Raw genomic sequence first — 24,244 nt, 5'->3', positions numbered from 1 at the left:
TTTTCGACAACGATCGTATTTCCCGAGTGTCGGAAGACGTCGCTGCAAACGCTGTTTTAAACTTAACTTGAAGAAAAACAGCGCTTTGCAGCGATGTAGAGGCGCCAGACGTTGCTTGGACGTTACCATGCTAACGCCGCGATGGCTTCCCGGTGGGTTATAGCACTTATTGACGGACCGGCGACAGCGGACAGCCACCGGCTATATGATATTTACTTCTATTTCCTTTGAACAAGGTGCAAAATGCAAGTGCATTGTTTGGGGCTTTTACGTTTAATATTGTTTAATAGATTCGGGTGTTTTCATGATTACAATTAGCGAATATTTGCATGTGCATTATTAATTTGGGAGTACTTGTACATGAATATTATGTTTATTGTTCTTAAATTGTTTTCTAAGTCATAACTGAAGTTTGTTAAAAGTTTTTTTTCTTTCTTGTATAACTTAAATTTTTAGTTTTTGTGTCTTTTCTCAAATGTTTTTGAAACATGATAATTTTTAATTTAACATTTAATTTGAAATAATTATGTTTTCTTTGGAGATATTCCTACAAACATCTTGCATTTCTTTTGCAATTTTTAAAGCAATATGTATAGTTTTAGTTTCTTTTTGGATCGCATCCAAAGACTTTTAATTAGTATTTTTGTACAATCTGCAATAAAATAAACTAAGTTCATTTCTCGTTTTGCAAATATTGTTGATTATAATTTGTTAATTTACTTGTATAATATTGTACATAACAAAATGAGTATGTCGTCTAAGAGAATAAGTCATATTTTAACAATGCCAAGAAAGAGATAACAAAGCATTCCAAAACAAAATAGAAGAAAAAATCATACAAATATAAAATCATATTCAAATCGATACCTATAAGTAGTTTTTTTAATCAAACTGAAAGGACCAAAAGTTAGAATTTTCTAAGAAAATCAATGTTGGCTAGTTTGTACAATTTAGATTTTTAGAAATTACAGTTATCTGATGTTCTTTGGTAAAACAGATTTATATAGCGGGTGCGACGAGTCTTGAGCAAGTGAAACGGGACGCGGGAACAAGTTTGCTCATTGTATTATAAAATTCTTTCCGTTCACATGTCACTCGCTCAAGATTAGTTACCTTTGCTATACTATTTTATGAAACAAAGCATTTTTGTTGAGACAATGACTGAGTGCAATTCTAACGTATTTTTATATTGTTTACAGAAGTCTGTTTACTATTTTCTTTTAGGCTGAAATCTCCTAACTTTGTTATAAGCTCAAATATGGTTTTTTAATAAAAATAAAAGGTTTGCTTGCTAATTTTTTTAACATTTTGTCTCATTGTCATATCAATGTTGTGTACAAGTACAATATAAATATTTGCTTTTTATGTTATCACCATGTGGTATGTGTCTACTGATTAGAATCACATTTTTAATTATATTATTTGCCAGGCTTGTTATGTAAATTTGTCTTTTTTTTCACAATAAAGGCGATTCTGTTTCACCGATGAGTTATAATCTAAATCGCCATTGAATTGACATTGAAAAATCACCTCACAAACCTGGAATGAGTTGATTTCTGTACATGAAGTATTGTTTTTATTACTTATTAAAAAAAACATATAAATCTAACAGCAAAGCTTCGTTGGAATAAAATTTACGTAAAACTGAAATAGAGTTCTGTGTAAGACATTATCAAAATTTAAACAGTCAAGTTTTGCGAAGAGTTTGTGCTACTTTGTGCACACAGTGAACCCCATACACGGGACTCATACACACCCTAAAGTGATAATAATCACTCAGTTTTATTACCCCCTGTATTTTCCATGTATTGTGAACATTGCTCAATTTTATTATGGACTGTGGTGTGTGATGTGTCGTCGCAGCGACTCTACAATGTTTCCCGTACTTGACATTATGTGTATACATAATGTCAAGTACGGGAAACATTGTAGAGTTTGCTGTTAGATTTATATGTTTTTTACACTTCACAAGTCCAAATAAGGGACAGCCACAACAGACGCCGCAACGCAGTGTGGGCTGGCCCTAAGAGCTTTGCGCCGTAGGACGTTGTTGTGACGGGCAAAAGAGAAAAAAAAAACGAAGTGAGATGTGTGAGGTTTTGTACGATGGTGCCAATTGATTGTGTTATCGTTTGTCAAAGCAACGTAGACGTAGTGTACAATGGTCAATGATGGAGCAATGTGGCCTATCTCCAGCTTTGTCCACACTGTGCCTTTTTCTGTTCGTCAAGGGCATGCGTTATAGCGCAGTCAACAGCGACCGTATCCAAAACTTTCGCTTTGTTATTAAAAATGACAGTTGGCGTTGCGTTCGTTGACGCATTCAATTATTGAATGCGCCAAAACGAAAGTTGAATGAAAGAAGATGACGAAAATTGAAGACGAAAGCGCATAGTGTGGACATAGCTAATGGTAAACGTTAGGTTTACCATTAGCTATGTCCACACTATGCGCTTGCATGCACTAACTATGCACTAACAATTTTGTCGTACGTATGCGCTATGCTTTAATTTCTCTGCTACAATGTGAAAATGTCTGTTGCTTATCAGTAGATGCATACCATAATTTTATTTCAAGTATTGTACAGTTTGACACATAAAGTTAATATACCTAGCGGAATAGAGAAACAAGTAACGAACAAGAAGAGTAAGAGAGATGTCACTATCAGTAAAACTGCGTGGTAAAAAGAGACGTGTGATACATGACAGCAGCACTCTTTTTTTGACGTCCAGTCGGCACGTGCCGCACGTTGACAATTTAATGTCATAGAATTCATGTTCAATCATGCTTGTGTAAGTGTATACGTACACATATTTTTCACACAGATGAAAACCTATTTCGGTTTCGTTTGATAGCTCGAGATTGTTGCTCTATTCCGCTAGGTATATTAACTTTATGGTTCGACAAGGCTTTAAATGAATATGTCAATGATGTCAATGGGCGCTGCTGGTCAATATAAAAGTAAATGCTGCTGGTAAAGGAGAACTGTCAAAAATGACGTTTTTGTATGATAGAAGCGTCAGCTTTTCTCGCCACGTTCATAAACAGCCTTGTCGAACTGTACGAGTGAATACAGATAATCATGTTGTTTATTAGCGTATCGTTTTTAACTTGTTTTTAAGGTCATACTGATTCGCGTCGAATGGATGTTAACTGGTAGACTCAAGGTCTATTTTTGTCACTATAATATCATAAGCTCTCTAGGTTCTGTCCTGCAGTAGTGGGCCGAAAGGAACACGACCTTGAAAAGTGAATTTGAAGCGATTAAAAATTAAACTTTATTCACTACACAATTAGGTACACGTTTTAATGTAAACATGGCGCCGTAGATCGGTGTTCGATATTCGAATTCTGGCAAACTAAGACCCAGTTTCATCAAGCAATGTTAAATAAATAATGGCTTGTTAAATCAGTTCATGGCCTGTTAGAGCTATCGAGCGTTCCACCATGCCCTAATGTCATGTTAAATCACCTAACACGGTGTTAAATTTAATTCCTGCTGTGGAGGTCCGTTAAATATTTAACAGGCTGTTATATGAGTCAAAATAACAACTTTCAAAGACAATAATATGCAATATCAATAAAAGAATCTGTTTTGACTTTTGAGTGTTTCCGCTACGTCCTTATTATTAATTATTTTCATAGTTATGAATAATTATTTATTTTCACTTTGTCAAAAATTCAGCCCTCGGATTTTCCTTGACATTGCAAATATAGTAGATACTAACTTGTATCAAAATTACCAAACCGAAATATGTAAATAAAAGTTTGTATTATGATTCATGTTTTCATCTTTGACATATAATAATTATTAACCTGGTAAATTAAGAAGAACTATTATAGCGTAACAAATGTATGCGATCAGTGATATTTTAATTTGGTCGCATTATCTACTATTATACTAATAAGGAAGAAAGTGACACATTGCAGCAAACATGTCGTATTAATCTTGTACATTGTAATTTCGTCGCCTTATAACAAGAATGAACGAATTGATAGTTGTTCACTCGTTGTTCACTTAACATTGCATTTACTAATCTGCTGTTAAATTTTTACTGTAGGACATAAGTATTTTGACAGTCTGTTTAATTTTCAAAGGTCCGTTAAGTAATGCCTTGTTAGGATTTAACAAACAGAGGTTGGTGAAATTGGGTCTTAAGCCTTCTTGTGATGTGAACAAGTCGTTAACATATGGGCCAACCCACACGTACCACAACCACACCACGTCGCAACGACAAAATGCCGTCAAGCAGTGGTTACGTGTGAATGGTGTCGCTGCAGCTTTTTGTAGTTGCGTTGTGGTACCGACAAAATGTCGACGTTGTCGCCAGTAGTTGCGATGTGGTTACGTACGAAAGTCAATGAAACGGAGGGGGGGAAGAGCGCGGGCGGTGTGCGCGCACTGTCATTGCATCGACGCAACGTTGTGGTTGCGATGTGGTCGGCCACTAGTTCGCTTGTGGTTGCGATGTGGTCGGTATCACACAAGTGGTCGACAACGACTGCAAAACGTGTGAATAGCCCAGTTCATTTACAATACGAAATATACACCACGTGGTGTGGCTTTGCTGTGGTTGTGGTTGTCACTTGTCGTGTGGTTGTGGTACGTGTGGGTTGGCCTTAAAATGCAGTTTTTTTATTTAAGCAAAGAAAACGCCCCACAAAGCCTGTCATTTTCTTTCTCTTTTCAAAGGTCGTTGTGAATTCATTTCGGCGTATTGCTGTATTTCGTAGTAGATCCACTAAACTAGCGGTGCGAAGGCCTTAGAGCGGGCGCGTCGCCGGCGCGAGCTTGTGTAGACAATGTAACCCGGAGACTGGTTAGAAAGGACTTGTTCCAAAATTTTGGTAAAATATAAAAGCAAAATATATGTGTTTTTATTACGATAATATGTTTTATTTTGAATCCCTCGTGTGTGATGAAGTGAAGGGGTGATCCTAATTGTAAAGGGTCTCTGTTGTGTCCAACCACCTGGTTGGACACAACAAAGACCCTATATTGGACCCTATTGGTACATATCCTGGAAGGCTGATAAAGGTGGTAGGCATTGAAGTGTTGGAAAATATAATGGGGATTGTCCATTTTTTTTAATTTTGCTCATTACAAAAACATTTCGAGGAATAAGGTCAGTGATCGTTTTTCTGTATATAAACGAAAAAAATACCCATTAGTTACTTATATTCTTTAACAAATACGTTTAACCTTTGTTTGACCTTCAATGGCGTTAAATTAGCAATAAATTCGACGAACATTACGTTTCGAACATTTGGTAAGCTTCTCGTATCAGCTTTCACATAATGAGAACTTGCATTTGACGAACCAGCCATTATAAATAAGATTGAAAGGAAATTTAAAACATATGCAGAGGTCAATTGGCGGCCGATGATGACGTCAGAGCGAAACTTTAAAAATTTATTGAGAAAAAACTAGCCAGTGAATTTCAAAATTATTTAATTTATATTCTTAAAATACCCTATTTTAACGAAAAAAAAATATAAAAAGTACATGTGATTTTTTTTGGACAATGCCCTTTTAAACCCTAGCCATAGAGTAAGTATTAAATATGTCTGGTCTCTGCCCTAGCCTAGAACGGTCAACGGAGAACTCCTAGTACTATTATTTACTTAAAATTATCATGTTTTATTTAAGCGCATACAAGATATTACAAAATTGCAGACAAAAGTAATTAGACTTTTTAAATCTCGCCAAATTAAAACGAAAACTTAAATTAGCCGAAATTTTAATTATGACAATAATTTTTTAACGATTTCGCAATAAAATATTTGCATATTATCAATTTATTCGACACTCATTACTCATTAGGCAGGATAACTACTATTCTAATATTTTAATATCTATCTCGTATTTTTATAACGTTTTGGAGTAGCTTTATCTAAAAGGAAAAACAAAAATGTTTCAGTTATTAATTTTATTAAAAATATAAATATAAATTTATACACAAAACGACAAGTAAGGCACTTCTCTGAGCACTCAGCATGGCACGGTTAGTTTCATTCACTTACATTAAACTTTCTTACATGATTTTATAAATCCCAAAATAATCCTTAAAATATTACTTTGAATAACGCTTTTACTTTTATAATATCAAAATATATTGTAATAGTACCTATTACTTATTTAATTTAGTCAAGAATATTCTTAGACAAAGCTTGTTATAACAAAATTATTGTTGTCAATATCATGTTAATTAAATTATTCATACTTAATTGAATGATTTTATCCCCTATAATATAAAAAAGATAATCACATAACGTATCCAAGGAACGCTGCAAGGAACATTGGAAAAGCGACATGCTAGATAAAGATATCTAACATGTCGCTTTTCCAATGTGCCAGACAAGAACAAGAGACTGGATACGTTGTGTAAATATTTATATTAATAAAGGGTTATTTAAATATGTATTAATAATAGATAGATCTTAAGCCTACGTCGTGTTTTTGAGATTCGCAAATTCGTGAGCATTATGGAGTCCGTGTACTTCTTATTATAAGAAGCATGGGATGCAAAACGATAGACAGCTGAGTAAATGGGGTTATATCAGAGTATAATAACTCTTATTTAGATACAAGAGCTATTATGATCCGAAATGTGTATCCCATGTTACCCACCGTCCCAACTATTTTCAGTCTGTAATTCGATTCAACTGTGTGACAAAATCGGTGTTGCGTTCTGGAAGCATGTTATTTACACTTATTTATATTTGTGGCCTGATCTGGAAAATAAAATTCTTGCTATTGGCGAAAATAAAAAGTTAATTAGCTCCACATATTTGAGATTTAATCTTTTCTAACTTGGTGCTATTGCAATAAAAGTGCCACTCATTACTTATAGACAACATTTTGAAAAATTTAGCTTAGCTTTACAAAGACAAAACGTATAACTAGATTTAACGTCTTCATACATAGTGGATCTTTTTCTTAACAAGAATTTAATTATTTTCCTGCAGGCTTAGCATGGTCACCATAGAATCGGTTTAATTACGGAAGAATAGACAAAGGGACAGATTGAAAAATCCGTCATTTTGTCACTAAAATCTGCCAGTATGTCCATTCTTTCCCGTTTCTACTGTTGTTATGCTAAGCCTGCCGGTCAGGCCGTTGGAGATGTTAGTATGTTACATAATAACGCATGGCATGGCGCAGCAGAGCGGCAGGCAGACGGGCACGGCGGTCTTCTTCTCTGAATGCTTTTCTTTCGACTTGGCGCCCGCCTCGTACTCGTACGCGCCGCGGCCGGAGGCGTACGCGCCGCCGCCAGCTACCATTGCCTAGAACAAAAGAGCCGCAAGTTTTGAAACTATGCATTTAAAGATTTTGCATAACTAATAGTAGGGATAGGATATTTTGGCTAGTGTTATGTGCAATAGCATGTCGTATTAATTGTACCTAGTTGCCATAAAGTTTGATGACTATAAACCACTCCACCACTTCACCACTACAAAATATACTCGTATTCAAATACTTAGCAATATAATATTTCTTTAGATAAACATAAATCATCGGTCACTTTGACATCCCACAGACGCACAGTGGTCCGAAATCGCTAAATAGTGGACATTCGCAATAAAGATCGATTTTGATGTGGAAAAAAATACCATCCGATAGATTTTAAAAGGAGTAACAATAAATCCTTATTAAGTTTTTTATAAAAATGTATATTTAAGGTGAAAAAAATAATTACGGAAATGTTGTATGGGAAAGAATTTATAAATAGATTTTTTGCAAAAACTAATAAGTCATTCTGGTCCATTTTTTAAACAAGTCAAGTTCTAGTGGTATATAAGGTTTAGAAAAAAAAAAAGAAAATTTACGTGCAGCCTTTTGCAGTAGAGGGGTTCAAAATTTTGAAATAATTTTACTAACTTTTTGGGTGTGGAAAAAATACTATTCGAAAGATTTCTTAAAGAGTAACAATAAATCCTTATTAAGTTTTTTATAAAAAATGCATTTTTTAAGGTGAAAAAAAATAATACCTGAATCATGTTGACGTCCCTACTAAGTATATTATCTAGTACTTACTTTTATCTATTAAAATCAAAAATTAAGAAAACGAATTTTTGCCATTTGTTTGCAATACAATATTTACACAACTAAAAATTATATTTTTTTTATTCTTTATAAACTCCTAGCTTATAAAAATTCTGATTTGCCCCCCCCTGGCCCAGAACCTACGTTATTTGCCACCCCCCCCCCCCCCCCCCCTTGGTCACAGTCAAAACTGTGTAAAAAATGGCGTTTTCTATGACGGCAGCGTTAGTTCCTTTTTCCACCACGTTCATTTAAAGCCTTGTGGAGCTCTATTGAGACAACAACTCACGCTAGACTGGTACGCGGCGGGTTCCGGATCCTTCTTCTGGAACGGCGTGTGTCCGGGCGGGTAGTAGACCGCGGGCCCGGGCGAGCTGCCGGTACTGTGCACGGCGCGGCGGCCTCCCTCCGTGCCCTCCACCCTAGTCTCAACCTTCCTCTGCACGAGACCTTCGGACGTCGGGAACTTCGCTTCGGGGAAGTCAGCAAGGAGGTCGTCTAACTTCTTCGGCGGCTGCTGGGTCGATGGTGTATGGGGGCGCGGGAAGGGCGCGGGGGAGGGGGAGGACGGGAAGCGCTGTGCGGTGTTCTGGGAGGAGTAGGAGGTTTCCGAGTACTTGTACGACGTACCGGTTGGACCCTGAAATTGAATACAGCTTGTTATAAAATAAGAACTGCATTTTATTCAGTTACTCCGACGACAAGCTCAAATGGGACAAGCCGTTTAGCTAGCGCGTGGCAAAAATACATCTCTCTAGAGCAATCCAATGATAATGGTAAACCTTGATAACAATAAAAATATGGGAGTGTATGCTCTAAAAGCTGCCATTTTTTTAATACACAAAAGAGTAACTCAAGATAGAGAGACCAGAGATATAAAACTTACGTATGATGGATGTCCATTCTCCGGCAGCAGTTTGGTCTCGTTGGCGGGCGCGGGGTACAGCATGCGCTCGTTCGTGCGCTCGCTCGTGTGCTCTACAATTCACAAAATATACTAGCTGTTTGACCGAGCTTTGCTCGGTATCCCATGAAAATGAATATACAAGAATTGCTCGTTTAAAGATATAAGATTATACTAGCTGTTGCCCGCGACTTCGTCCGCGGTCCGCGTGGACTTTATAGCTGTTGTTCCCGTACATCGATTTAGTCGCTTACGCGCAAATCAGAAAAGTATATTGTGTGGGAACCGCACATTTTTCCGGGACAAAAAACATTCCTTGTCCCAGATTCAAATTAGTATCTCCAATATAGTTTAGGCGAGAATCATAAAAGTTTATTGTGCGGGAACCGTATATTTTCCGGGATAAATAAAAAAAAAAGTATCCCTTGTCCTTTCCCGAGACTGAAAGTATTGCCATATCAAATTTAATCAAAATAGATGCAATAGTTTAGACTTTAGGCGATAATCATAAAAGTTTATTGTGCGGGAACCGTACATTTTCCGGGACAAAATTAGTATTCCATGTCCTTTCCCAGAACTCAAAGTATCTCCATACCAAATTTCATCAAAATAGATTGAATAGTTTACGCGCAAATCATAAAAGTATATTGTGCAGTAAACAGTTATTTTTCCGGGACAAAATATATCCTATGTTCTTCTTCGGGACTCAAAGTATCTTTATACCAAATTTCAGCAAAATGGGTCCAGCCGTTTACGCGTGATGTCGTGACCACGCGAAATATAACGTACCGCGCAGCTTCGCCCGCGTAAATTAGATATTTCACAGACAAATTAGTCCACAAAAATAGCCTATGATCCTTCACGTGGTCTACTTCTTACCAGTGCCAAATAGCAGAAAAATTTCTCCAGTAGTTCGTGAGATAAGCCCTTTCAAATAATTTGCGCCGTTTTTTTCTACATTTTCCTCTATTTCTTCGCTGATTTTAGTTTGTGCGTGATAAAATATAGCCTATAGCCTTTCTCGATAAATGGGCTATCTAACACTGAAAGAAATTTTCAAATCGGACCAGTAGTTCCTGAGATTAGCGCGTTCAAATTAGCCCTTTCAAATAATTTCCCCAATTTTTTACACATTTTTTTCTATTTCTTCGCTCTCATTAGACTTAGCGTGATAAAATAAAGCCTATAGCCTTTCTCGATAAATGGGCTATCTAACACTGAAAGAATTTTTCAAATCGGACCAGTAGTTCCTGAGATTAGCGCGTTCAAACAAACAAACAAACAAACTAACTAACTAACTAACAAACTCTTCCGCTTTACGCACGGGTAAAAAATATATAGCCTATGTCACTCACTGAAAAAATGATTAAAATCGATTCAGTAGTTTTTAATCTACCTATACTAATATTATAAAGAGGTAAACTTTGTTTGTTTACTCATAGATCTTCTACTACTACTCGACTAAGAGCTGACGACCAAATCAGTCACGTAGCTTCAGCTGTGTTAAAACTCCGTTAGCTACTTCCCTGAACAACCCTTTCTGATAATCTGCGTGCTGGCAGGCCGTGGGCGGTGGGTGTGGGAGTGGTGGGGTGGGGAAAAAATTGAAAAAAAATGTAGTTTCAGCGACTTAATAGTGTTTGCGATGGTACCTACATGTTAATTTATAATTTTTTCACATAGATAATAAAGAATAACCGGCCAAGTGCGGGTTCACGCACGAAGGGTTCCGTATTTCAGAAGTCTATCTATAGATATAAATTTCAGACGTCTATCTATAGCGGTCCTTGTGATACAGCCTGGAGTCATACAGACAGACAGACAGTCATATTCTTTTCATTTAGATTTAGATTTAGATTTAGAAGATTATCAGAAAGTGTTGTTCAGGGAAGTAGCTAACGGAGTTTTAATACAGCTGAAGCTACATGGCTGATTTGGTCGTCAGCTCTCCGTCGATACTACTGATAGATCTACATATTTACTACTCAATAGTCAATACTCTGAATAGATCTAAACTCCTCTGCCGCGAGCGCACCTCCGACTCCGCCTTGGTAGCAGCGCCCACTTCAAAACGGGCGAAAATCGCAATATTTTAATTTCGCCATAACTTCTAAACCAAACGTCCAATTTTAATCAATCAAAGACGAAATATTGTCTACATAAACTGTACTTAGAGATAAAATAATTTATTTTGATAAGGATTATTATCATGAGTAAAATAAATGCGTTTAAATGTAGTCCAAAAAAATCAAGATTATTAAATAAAAAAATGGTTGTTGTGCCTCACTTGACATAGATAGGTATAGTGTGTCGCGGACATTTTTGTAGATATTTATAAGATCTACATTTATTTAGAACATTGTATGGTTCTATCTTTTATAGTTTAGGCAGCGTACGCAAAATAAGTAAATTTTCTGGTTGTTTCCGAAAAACTGAAATATCGATATAATATGAATAATGAAGTTTTATACGTGGGAGAGCCATGCTTCGGCACGAATGGGCCGGCTCGACCGGAGAAATACCACGTTCTCATAGAAAACCGGCGTGAAACAGCGCTTGCGCTGTGTTTCGCCGAGTGAGTGAGTTTACCGGAGGCCCAATTCCCTTCCCTATCATCCCCAATTTCCTTCCCTACCCATCCCTACCCTCCCCTATTACCCTATTCGCTCTTAAAAGGCCGGCAACGCACCTGCAGCTCTTCTGATGCTGCGAGTGTCCATGGGCGACGGATGTTGCTTTCCATCAGGTGACCCGTTTGCTCGTTTGCCCCCTTATTTCATAAAAAAAAAAAAAAAAAAAAAATCTTACGGAACCCTATATTTTCCAAAATAAAAAGTAGCCTATGTTACTCGTAAATAATGTAGCTTTCGAATGGTGAAAGAATTTTTAAAATCGGTCCAGTAGTTTTTGAGCCTATTCATTACAATTAAACAAACAAACAAAGTTTACCTCTTTATAATATTAGTATAGATCAATCTATGATTACCATAGTATTACTAACCATCTGAACGCAGTGTAGTAGAGCGGTAGTCCCGCAGGCGGGAGTTGCAGTGAGGGCAGTGCTGGCAGCCGCCCGGAGCGCCGCCGCCAGTTACACAGGTATTGCTGAAAACACATTTTGTGAGTCCGGAACAACATTGAATAGGCGAAGAAGCAACTTTATCCTTGACTCCACATTTGAGTCAAGGATGGTGTGTTGTGAAACAAAAAACTGTTTGCGGTTTGGCTTTTCTCCTGGATAATAGGACGTGTGAAATGATATCTATCGGTGACATAGTAAAGTAAATTAAACAACTTCCGATTCAATTTTCAAAAATAGAAGGCGCCATCTATTGAAAATCTACGTAAACATTAACGCAATTCCGCTTGAATTTAAAATCGAAAAGCGACCAACATCCAAAGACCAAAACATGCAGAGTAGACATTGTGCCAAATGGCAGGTATTACACGCATCAATATTATCATGATTCTAGTATCACGCGAATCACAAGTACTAGTGCGATTCGACCTATTACACCATCAATATTATCACGGAATCGTGATCATATTGATGCGTGTAATATGCCCCAATAGCTCTATAACTTACTGCTTGTCATGATGGCCTGAATTCACTTTGATTAGTGATAAGTGCAGGTGATAAGTAATCAAGTGGAAGTTAGTGTGGACACTGGACAGCGACTGATTAGTGCAAGTCCTTTATTTTCTCCTCGTCACTAATCACCTGCAGTCTGCACTCATCACCTGCACTCGCACTAATCACAGTGAATACAGGCCCTGACAACTTGTGCGTGAATTCGAAAGCGGAAAGCGACATCTATCGATGGAACTTTAACAAATGAAGTCATAGTTTCTTCGACTCGAGTCATCACTCACTTCTTGACATGCTCCTCGCTGGTGTAAGTAGCGGAGTGCTCCGCGGTGACGGGGATGGGCACGGCGGTCGGGTCCTGGCCGGCCGGCACCTCGTACGTGTACGTCTTCACTGTGGTCGTCACCTTGTTCATGGGAGTACCGGATCGAGAGAGCTGGGGAACAATGTTGTTTTAGATGGGTTCCCAAAGTTATTTTGTCTACTGCCCACTTTGAGAAAAATATTTTCAGGGCCGGGGGCCCCCATTCTTTCACCTAGTAATAGCGATTTGTAATGAAATTACAAATCACCTGTCAAACCTCTACACATAACACAGCGCCTCCATTTTTTCTGGACCCTTATAGACCTTCAGCGCCCTCAAGGGGACGTTATCGCCCTCTTTGGGAAAGGCTGTAGATTCATACTGATGTTGCCCATGGAAACTCGCAATGGATTGCTGCTAATTCCTATAAACCTGCGTTGCGAGTTGCGAGCAATGATTATGTTTTTAGGATAGGATCCAATAGAATACCGACTCTTGGCAAGGTCAGACAAACGAACTATTTCTCAAAATACTTCGCTCGCAAGTTGTAACGCATCTCGCGTGGAAACGCAGAGTGGGAGGTTTCAAATAGTAAACAACAATAACTTGTGTTGAGCCTTTTTACCTATGTAATTGAATATTATATTCAAAGCAAAGCTGTTTGCAAGACTTACCGTGCCGACAGTTGGTGGCTGGTGGCAGTGCGCGCAAACTGGCGTTGGCACCGGCAGCGGCAGCGCCGGCGACACTTGCGACGGCACCACGCGAGATTCTGATGAAAGAAAGAGAAGATGTTGTTCGTATGAAGTATTTATCGTAATAATTGAACTATTTCAATGTGTTAGTAAAAGTTTTTAAAGGCCTAAAAGATCACCGATAAAGTTCAGATCCATAAGAGACATGTCTGATGGAGGTTTGCAGCTGCAGGATGAAAATATGTTTCTGCGCTAATACTTTCACAGTTTCAAGTGTCAACTCCTTACAAGGGTAACATTTGCCTCAGCTTTAATATTGTCACTCATATTACGGCCTGTGGAATTTCCTACAAGTTACAACTATTACCTATAATTATAGTGTTTCACCCTATGGAATGTGGGATATACCAAGTACCATCAGAGAAGTTGATTCCTAGGCAGATGGGGGACCTACGTATTGTGGTCGCGTTATGTCAAACCGAGCCGACAGATCACAATAATTATGTTAATAATGAACATTGAATTAGCATGATCCGACCAAATGAAGTACCTAGGTCCGCAATCTGCTTATAAATCAACTTCTCTGATAGTACACTAATATCCTGCTACTATAACTACAGGCAGCCGACCTGTCTTCTCCTCCCTGTATATCTCCTGGCGCAGCTCGGCCTGGCGCGCGACGGGCGGCGGCGCGGGGCTGCCCCACGACGAGCTCTCCAGACGCTCCTCGCGTTTCAACGTTGAGTAGCCGCTAGATGGCGCTTTTACTGGCGTGCTAAAATATTGAAAAAATTTAAATGAGAAAGAAGTCTAGAAATTAACTACTTAATTGATTGATTCATATAAGTGATATATTAATTGTAATAATACCTAAAAATTTTAAAAGTTTAGAGACAGTGCAATTTACTATTTAGTAGTATAATCTAAAAATATAGTCCGTCAAGAAAGTTAAGAAATCAAAAAGTGGCATCATTGTAGAGTCATCCCTTTTTTCTTGATTAGATTGATTTGAAAAAAATGACACAACGATGTTGCCACTTTTTAATTTCTTTACTTTCTTGACAGACTTACAGTGCGTCAAGAAAGTCATGACAGGCGGGAAAATTTTCTAAACGTCATCACGCTTAAAAGGTGTATTTTTTTCTTTGTATTTTGGACGTTTTTATCTCGAGCGAATAAATAAAGTTGTCTTATTTTTATTTCATTTAAAAATGTCCTCGCCTGTCATGACTTTCTTGACAGACTATATAATTATGTAGTGTTAGTTAATTTTTTAAGCTTACCCCTTTTTGTAGTCGAATGACGTACTCTCAGCTGTGTCTGAGGCGTAGCCACCTAAAAGATACAAAAATAAATATTAATAAATATTAAAACTATAATAATCACTCGGCGAACTAGCTACGCGACATTGCGATGCGATAACAGCAGCTGATGTCGACAAATCCTTCGTTACATTTTTGACATTAGCGAAGTTCGCTACCGAAACTAGCGAATGCAATATGTTGTATGACTAAGAACTCTTGTAGAGAAAAAGATAACATAAAAATAACAAATAAGGCAATTGAACGTGGGCGGGAGCGCTGCAGGAAAAAGCAAAAGAAATAAGATGATGGCGGCGTTAGTTCCTTTTTTCGCCACGTTCAATTAAAGCATTGTCGCACTATATTATATATTAATATGATGATAGTTAAAAAAAATTGTAGACTCACTCTTGTAGAGCTGTCGCTCCTGGTCGCGCTGCAGGTCGTCCAGCAGCGAGTCCAGCTCCTCCACGTTCTGCGACATCTCCTTCGTCACCTTGGAGCTCTTTACCTTCGAGTAACCTGGGAATAGTGATATAACTTTATGATTTTACTATTTGATATCAGCAACTCCGTTGCGCTAAAATTCTTTCGGGAATAAAAAGTATCCTATGTCCTTTCCCAAGACGCAAAGACTGTCCTGCCGGGCCCCCATAAGGGCTACTGGCACCTGTGTGCAAAAATAGGATTTTGGCGTCCCTTTAGGCAATTTTTTTATGTTTTGGCGCCCCTAGAGAATGGCGCCCGTGTGCATTGCACACATTGCACATAATATGGTAGCGGGGGCCCTGATGTCCTGGATAGTGGATACCCAGCTAAATCGGTACAGTGGTTTGGGCAATTTGAAGAGGTAACAGACAGACACACTTTCGCATTAATAATATTACTATGAAAGTATGAATGTTCCATTTATTTTATCCTAGTAAAGTCATACTTGATACTTGAATATGTAGCCAGTGGACATGAACGTAATTTCAGAGCATAAAAGCTCGTGCCGTTTTGTCAACATGTCGAGTTTACTTGAAACATAAGTAAATAGCGGTAGCGGCAGCCTTTGGCCAAGTTACGATTATTGAAAACAGATTTCTGGCAAAATATAAAAGAATTCTTCATTCTTGTTACATTATTTAAAATATGTTTCTGCCAGCTAAATAATAAAATTAATAGATCAATCTGCTCCTTTTTCTAAACACTAGTCACTACGTCTTTTCCGTTTCTTCTAGAATTATAAATTGGCACCTAGTCAACCTACTTAAAACTGTTGTTTACAATCTTTCAATAGATTGGATATATTTTATAACTTTGTACAATGTTACTGTCATCTGCGGTTTAGTTTCTTCGAATTTAATATTTTGTTATTAGTGATTCATGTTTAGAAGTGACTTATTTTACTGACTCATTTTGGCGCCAAATGTTCCTATAGCCGTTTTTGAAATCACTCAAATAACATTCATTAGCTCGCGTTCCTCGCGGGCTCGTAGCAGTACGCGCTGCTCTCCTTGGCCTTGGGTAGTGTGACTGACCTGGCGTGGAGGAGGTGGTCTCGTAGTTGTAGGTCCTGGTGCCGGTGAGCGCCGGCAGCTCGCGCTCCTCGCGCTCGTAGTAGTACGCGCTGCTCTCCTTGGCCTTGGGTAGTATGACTGACCTGGCGTGGAGGAGGTGGTCTCGTAGTTGTAGGTCCTGGTGCCGGTGAGCGCCGGCAGCTCGCGCTCCTCGAGCTCGTAGTAGTACGCGCTGCTCTCCTTGGCCTTGGATAGTATGACTGACCTGGCGTGGAGGAGGTGGTCTCGTAGTTGTAGGTCCTGGTGCCGGTGAGCGCCGGCAGCTCGCGCTCCTCGCGCTCGTAGTAGTACGCGCTGCTCTCCTTGGCCTTGGGTAGTATGACTGACCTGGCGTGGAGGAGGTGGTCTCGTAGTTGTAGGTCCTGGTGCCGGTGAGCGCCGGCAGCTCGCGCTCCTCGCGCTCGTAGTAGTACGCGCTGCTCTCCTTGGCCTTGGGTAGTATGACTGACCTGGCGTGGAGGAGGTGGTCTCGTAGTTGTAGGTCCTGGTGCCGGTGAGCGCCGGCAGCTCGCGCTCCTCGCGCTCGTAGTAGTACGCGCTGCTCTCCTTGGGCTTGGGTAGTATGACTGACCTGGCGTGGAGGAGGTGGTCTCGTAGTTGTAGGTCCTGGTGCCGGTGAGCGCCGGCAGCTCGCGCTCCTCGCGCTCGTAGTAGTACGCGCTGCTCTCCTTGGCCTTGGGTAGTATGACTGACCTGGCGTGGAGGAGGTGGTCTCGTAGTTGTAGGTCCTGGTGCCGGTGAGCGCCGGCAGCTCGCGCTCCTCGCGCTCGTAGTAGTACGCGCTGCTCTCCTTGGCCTTGGGTAGTATGACTGACCTGGCGTGGAGGAGGTGGTCTCGTAGTTGTAGGTCCTGGTGCCGGTGAGCGCCGGCAGCTCGCGCTCCTCGCGCTCGTAGTAGTACGCGCTGCTCTCCTTGGCCTTGGGTAGTATGACTGACCTGGCGTGGAGGAGGTGGTCTCGTAGTTGTAGGTCCTGGTGCCGGTGAGCGCCGGCAGCTCGCGCTCCTCGCGCTCGTAGTAGTACGCGCTGCTCTCCTTGGGCACTGTCTTCGGTGGGATCGTGTACTCCTAGAAATACAAATTTGCCATAGACATGAGTAGATGCCACATTTAGGGTAATTGCACCCATACTTGGCAACGCCAGTTGCCACATCACGACAAAATGTAAGGGATATCATAATATTACCTCAACAGTGCGCAGGTCCTTCCGGTCGTACTTCCCACTGGGATGCTTCTCCTCCTTGTACTCGTAGTGGTACTCGCGCGCGCCCACGCCGTTCCGCCCGATGGAGTCCAGCTTGCTGCCCTTGGGTAGCAGCTCCGACTTTATCATGTCTGGAATGTACAAAGACGCTGTAAGAACTAAGGAAAGTCGGAATACGTGGATGATATTCTTACATTGCATTGTATGCATTGGTCAATCATTTTGATGCTTTCATTCGCGTGGGATGTAGACGATCTATTTACGGTAATCAACTCAGATTTTTAACTAATAGCATAGACAAAGGAAAATAGTATGTCTGGTCTCTGCTAATAGGCAGATATTAAAGGGTCTGTCTACCAACAAGTGTATTTTATTTATTTTATTTTATTTTATTCGGAAAACTTACAGCTTGCAGAAAATACAGTAAGAGTACAATTATAATAGAAAACATAAAGCCAATTATAAAGTTTTCGCAAGTAAAGGTAAGACGTAAAGTTTAAAGCTATGAGTCAAGTGACTCCACATGAAAAGTATAGGTAAACAAATTAAGAAACAACAGTCAATATCAGTAAGAATATTACAAAACTTAAGAAATAATACACCACAGCACTCACAAAACACAATAACAGGTAATTGAAATTATTACTCAATACAAAGTATGTAACAATTTTCATTTTTTATTTTTAAAATTGGCTGTATAACTCTGGCTGGTTAGGTTTAAAAATCTATATTTGACTTTGTAAGATATTTTGATGTTGTCAGAAAAATTGTGAATTATTACGAGAATATATCGGTTTGCATCAAGACGTGGTTTTTATCTTTAGTTTTTTATACATTTAGTTTCCAGTTAAACATTTGGTCGGATTAGAGCCGGATAGAAATATTATCAGTACCTATGGATACATTATTAAGCATTCAGGAAGAACTGAAAGGGCAACTTTTAAAATTGAAAATAAACTTCAAAAAATGTTCCAAGGAAAGGATTACAAAAGCGTATGTAGAAACAAGAGTGCAAGCTCTAGAGACAAAATGGCAAAAATTTAATGATAATCATTTACAAATTATATCAGTACGCGGCAAGGATCAGATATTGGCATATTTTTCGGACGATACTTACTCCGAGATGGAAGAATTTTTTTTGGAGTTTAAATCGGAATTACAACACCAATTACAGGAATTTGCGACAGTATATAGCGATAAAACCATGGAAGAAGACCGTGCTGGAAATTCTAAACAGGCAAATTCGTTTGTAAAGTTGCCACAGATTAGTATACCAATTTTTTCAGGTGTCTATACTGAATGGCTCAGCTTCCGGGATTTGTTTATATCACTGATCCACAACAACATGGCAATAGACAAAGTTCAAAAGCTGCAGTACCTGAAGGCCCATCTCATCGGAGAAGCTGCGCAACTTATAGTTCATTTACCTATTACTAATGATAATTACGACCAGTGCTGGACTTTGTTAGAAGGGAGGTATAACAATAAACATTTCTTAGCCAATTGTATACTTAGAGATTTTTTTAATCAACAGGACCTTCCAACAGAGTCAGCTATGGCTGTTAAACAATTATTAGATAATATTACTAGCATGTTGCACTGTCTCACAAATTTAGGTATTGATACAAGCACGTGGGACATAATTGTTATATACGTAGTAAGTATGAAACTCGATAGGGAGTCAAGGAAACTGTGGGAGTCACGGGTAAGTGAGTTTACCAAATTTAATAGATTAGCTACTTTAGACCAATTCAAAGATTTTTTGTTAAATAGATTCCACGCACTTGAATATCTAGAAACAAATATGCCAAATTATGTACCGAAATTTCAAATAAATAATAGTAAAATTAGGCCTGGTGAAGTAGTACACTCCTTACACTCCTACAAGATTCCTTGTTGCTTTTGTAAACAAAATGATCACAAAATAAGTAGCTGTCAAGAATTCGTTAGGTTGTCAATCGCCCACAAGCGTAACTTTGTCCAAGACAATAAATTGTGCTTTAACTGTTTAGCCAATAATCATATTGCAAAAAGATGTCTGAGTTCAAATCGATGTCGATTTTGCAATAAGCAGCACCATTCACTCTTGCATTTTATTAACGATGATCGTATGAATCTATCAGGTAATAGTAATAGTCCGAACACGAATATTGCATCGCAACTGTTAAATGATAGGGAGGAGCATTCAACAAATAGTTTTTTATCTCAAAATAACGTAGGTTACTATTCATTATTAGCTACGGCGATCGTTAATGTGAAGTCCAAGACAGGAAGGATTTTACAATTACGGGCTCTGATTGATCCAGCATCACATATATCATTTGTGTCAGAGGCAGCTGTTCAATTACTTAGCTTGAAGAGATCAGTGGTTAAAGAAAACATATCAGGAGTAGGAGGCGTTCCATCTGTTATAGTGAAGTCGAAAACCGAGCTTAATCTTTATTCAGCTGATAGTACAGTCAAAGTCGAAGCGTTTGTCTTAGACAAATTAACAGGCTTATTGCCACCTAGGAGAGTAATAATTGAACCATGGCCGGTTCTGAATAATGTCAATATGGCTGATCCGGAATTTTACATACCTAATAAAGTTGATCTTCTGTTAGGAGCGGATGTTTATGGATTAATTTTAAAGGAAGGTTTATGCAAGGGCCCTTCAGGATCTTTAGTCCTACAAAATACTATATTCGGTTGGATAGTAACTGGGAGCAATAAAAAGCAATCAATAGGAGATTTTTCAACTAGCATGCATGTTTGCGTTGATGAGCTTATTCAATCTTTTTGGGATTTACCAAATGAACACAATCTTACTAAAGCAATTTTATCCGAAGGGGAGCAACGATGTGAAGATATATTTACAGCTACTACAAGTCGCGATGAGAACGGTCGGTACATTGTTGAAAAACCCTTTAAGACTGACAATATACAGAATTGCCTTTACAGCCAATCGCGGAATATAGCACTTAAAAGATTTGTTTTATTGGAACGTTGTTTAGAGAAAGATTCTTATTTAAATACAGAATTTATTAAGACATTGATGCTATTAGCAACAGACGAAGGTGGTAAATATCTACTAGCGGCCGAAAGAGTAACAATTAATGACCTTTACATGGATGATAATATTTTGAATGATAATATTTTGATGTCAGGTTGTCAAAATATAAATGAAGCTAAACAAATATACAAGGAAATGAATGGTATAATGAAAGAAGGCGGGTTCGTGCTACAAAAATGGAATAGTAACGGTGAAGAATTAAGAGAGTATATGCAGAAGAATGTAAGGGAAAGGAATGTAGAAAACGTTAAGCTAGAGGAACAATCTGAGATTAATAAAATGCTAGGACTTACCTGGAATCGCCAGCAGGACGAATATGAATACGGAGTAAAGTTGCCATTGAGATCACTGGATGGACAATGTATAACTAAAAGAAATGTTGTCGCGGATATAGCTAGATTATATTATGATCCGTTAGGAGGGATAGCACCAAGTATAATTAGAGCAAAAATGTTTATTCAGAAACTGTGGATATCAGGTATTGGTTGGGATGAGTACTTACCGAAAGAGCTTCTCGAAGAATGGTTTATCTATCGTTATGATCAAGAAAGGCTAGCGGAGTTTCGGCTACCAAGTTGGACTAATTCAACGACGGACAACGGAAGTCGAGGAACTAAGGGGTATATATTTGTCTTTTTGTATGTATGTCTACCAGGGCTGTCCATCTTGAAGCGGCTAGTGACTTGTCATCTAAAGGTTTGTTTGATGGCTTTTAGGAGGTTTGTTGCTAGAAGAGGGCATTGCAGTAACTTGTATAGTGATAATGGGACATCGTTAAGAAACATACCGTGTTGGACAAGGTTACGCGGATGGGAACAGTAAAATGTAAGGATACGTGTGTTTAAAGCGATCGGTATCAAAAATTTGTGTATTATCAACTGTTGAATAATATAAATTATTTCATTGAAATATTATAATAAATTTTGTTCTCACTATATATAAACCTATATATTATAACAAACTCTGCAGAATTTAAATATTAGTATAGATATGATAACTAGTAATTGGTTTTACTATGTCTGATTGTGAGTCTAATTGTTTTATTTTTTTGTAATTTCAATATGTTTAAAGTTAATTTTATTTATTGTTATGCTACTGTTATAAGTCTTGTTAATGTATATTATGTTGTTAAACTTATAATAATATGATACTTTTTTTTTCCAAACTATCACTCGTATGATAAGAAGTAAGCGGCCATATTTTGATTGAGATACAGTCCACTTAATTACTATATTTTAATATTTATGTCATCATTTTCACCTGTGGGAAATGTTATGTTAAGTTTATTGTTACGAGCATAGACATAATATAATGCTAAAGACCAACAAAGAGTGCGAGAGAGAAGAAAATCCTTTATGGAATTATAACAAGATGAAAAGAGAGAGGCAGTCTAATGAAAATTGTAACAACTTTTATTTGACAGGTCGTCAAAAGTCGTCAATCGTTTTTATGCCCTTTCGGTATTTGCAATTTATTATTTAAATCGTATGTTATTTTCAACAAATACTATTATATATAACAATAATAACTTGTGCTGTGAGTGATTGCAGTGTAAATCATAGGAATAATCCTGAAAAATATACATTTCACCCGTAATTAATCTTCATGTCCTAATTGCTACGATGTGTTTATTTTTGCTATATTCTGGTCTTTAGTTCTCTATTTCAAATAAAATATTGTGAATCCTCCCTTTTACTTTCATATTTTGCGTAACTAAAGGTACTATTGTTCCTATATTACACAAATTTTGAAGAAAAATTTTTCATCAAAATTTCTTACATATACGCTAGTGCTTGAATCAAATTTATCGATATGCTTATCGATATTTTACAATAACATAAATCTAAAATAAAAATCATTTACCTTTATATTTATCACCTTAAGCCCGGCCGCACATTATCCGAAATTTCTGATCAGAAAAATTCGGACGCCCGACGGAACGCACTCTGTTCATACATTTTGTTGTAGACCCATCATACTAAAAGAATTTCTGACGTGTCAAAATGTATGAGCGGGGCGGGGCGTCCGAATTTTTGTGATCAGAAATTCGGAAAATGTGCGGCCGGACTAAAAAGGACATATTATCTTATTTTAACTAATATAATATAGTATAGTATAATATAGCTAATATAATATAACTACTATAATATAGAGTGACTCTAAAACTAGAGGAAGGTTTATATTTATATATCATAATCATTTGTTTTACAGATTCCCTCAAGATCCTCTAATAAGAGGAAAATGGCTGAAATTAATTGGGCGTGTTGGTTGGAATCCCAAGAAAAATTCAACAATATGTAGGCAAACATTTCATTGAAAATTTTTAAAGAAAAATTAGAATAAATACTATTTTGGTTAAAGGAGCTATCCCAACTTTATTTGCGCCAGTAAGTTTGACATACTGTTGCACTTGTTACTGAAGCAATTATTAAAAATAAGCAATTATAAGCAATTAATGCTTTTTAGTTCATTTAAGATTATACTTATATGAACTAAAAAGTATTAAATAATCCTTATTCTGTACTCAATCATCATAATTTTGAAGTCGGTACCAGTCCTAAGTATATAAGTTGCTGTTATACCTATTCTGACAGAGAACTGGCGATTAGGTTAGCTGGTACCGATTGCAAAATAATGAAGATTGAGAACAGAATTAATACTGAGTACAGAATAAGAATTATTTAATACTTTTTAGTTCATTTAAGTATAATATTACTATTGTCATTGCCTTGGAAGTCGGTTTTAATTTTTTGTTTAAAAATAATAATTTTACTCATTTTAGCTGTCCTTAACGTTTTCTTTACTTACAGTTGGTGTTTTAAAGAATCAAAATCAAAATTGCTTTATTTCTGAACAAATCTAAAATAAAATATATTTTCAGAATACATGGTGCCTACCACCGGTTCGGTAACTAAGCCGACGAGAAGAACCGGCGTAAGAAACTCGCACGCCCACTTTTTACCAAAAAAAAGTGAGAAAAAAAATAATCTTTTAAAACAAAATTTACAATGCTGTAACTAAAAATTATACAATGTAAACATAGATAGATACATAATAATTGTAAGTCATGTAGAACTAGCCTTGCAAGCAGTCATTCAGCATTCTACTCCCAAGATGTGCCATCAATTATGAAATCATTTTGGCTTTGGCACAAAACGTTCTTTGACTACTTTTTTAAATTTATTAATCGAAAGATTTTGAACGTTTTCTGGGACCATATGTTCCCATTTGAATATCAAGGAGTCACTTCGATTTCTCATTGTTTTCATCACCAGACCACCACTTTTGTGAACATGATACCTACTCGGAACAATACAATGTACAGCAAAAGAAAAAATTTGAAAATCGGTTCATAAACGGCGGAGTAATCGTTGAACATACATAAAAATATATCCACAGGCGAACGTCTAGACTCCTCCTGTTTGGAAGTCGGTTCAAAATAATTGTAATAAAATATTATGATATTTTATAATATGTATTTAATTTAAGAATAAAATATAATATACTATGTGTGTTGTTTACTTTCAACGTTTACTTTCAATGTAAGGACTGATTTACCAGATAGATTTTACCTGAGTAATAAA

General features: G+C 37.7%; 1 protein-coding gene across 1 annotated transcript in view; it reads right to left on the bottom strand.

The window, feature by feature from the left end:
• Positions 1-5,913: 5,913 nt before the first annotated feature.
• Positions 5,914-24,244, bottom strand: part of LOC121736424 — a 42,322-nt gene continuing 23,991 nt past the window's right edge. Inside the window, exons 3-13 of the mRNA XM_042127608.1 lie at positions 17,591-17,739; positions 17,343-17,472; positions 15,252-15,365; positions 14,826-14,877; positions 14,172-14,317; positions 13,522-13,619; positions 12,828-12,979; positions 11,956-12,059; positions 8,937-9,028; positions 8,340-8,690; positions 5,914-7,290 (exon numbers count right to left, since the gene is read on the bottom strand). Of these exons, the coding sequence (XP_041983542.1) occupies positions 7,138-7,290; positions 8,340-8,690; positions 8,937-9,028; positions 11,956-12,059; positions 12,828-12,979; positions 13,522-13,619; positions 14,172-14,317; positions 14,826-14,877; positions 15,252-15,365; positions 17,343-17,472; positions 17,591-17,739 (1,541 nt within the window). The 3' untranslated portion in view covers positions 5,914-7,137. The remainder of the gene's footprint in view (positions 7,291-8,339; positions 8,691-8,936; positions 9,029-11,955; positions 12,060-12,827; positions 12,980-13,521; positions 13,620-14,171; positions 14,318-14,825; positions 14,878-15,251; positions 15,366-17,342; positions 17,473-17,590; positions 17,740-24,244) is intronic.

The sequence above is a fragment of the Aricia agestis genome, chromosome 19, assembly GCF_905147365.1.
Source record: "Aricia agestis chromosome 19, ilAriAges1.1, whole genome shotgun sequence".
Classification (NCBI taxonomy): Eukaryota; Metazoa; Arthropoda; class Insecta; order Lepidoptera; family Lycaenidae; genus Aricia; species Aricia agestis.
The sequence above is the reverse complement of the archived record's forward strand: the minus strand, read 5'-3'. Positions and strand labels throughout refer to the sequence as shown.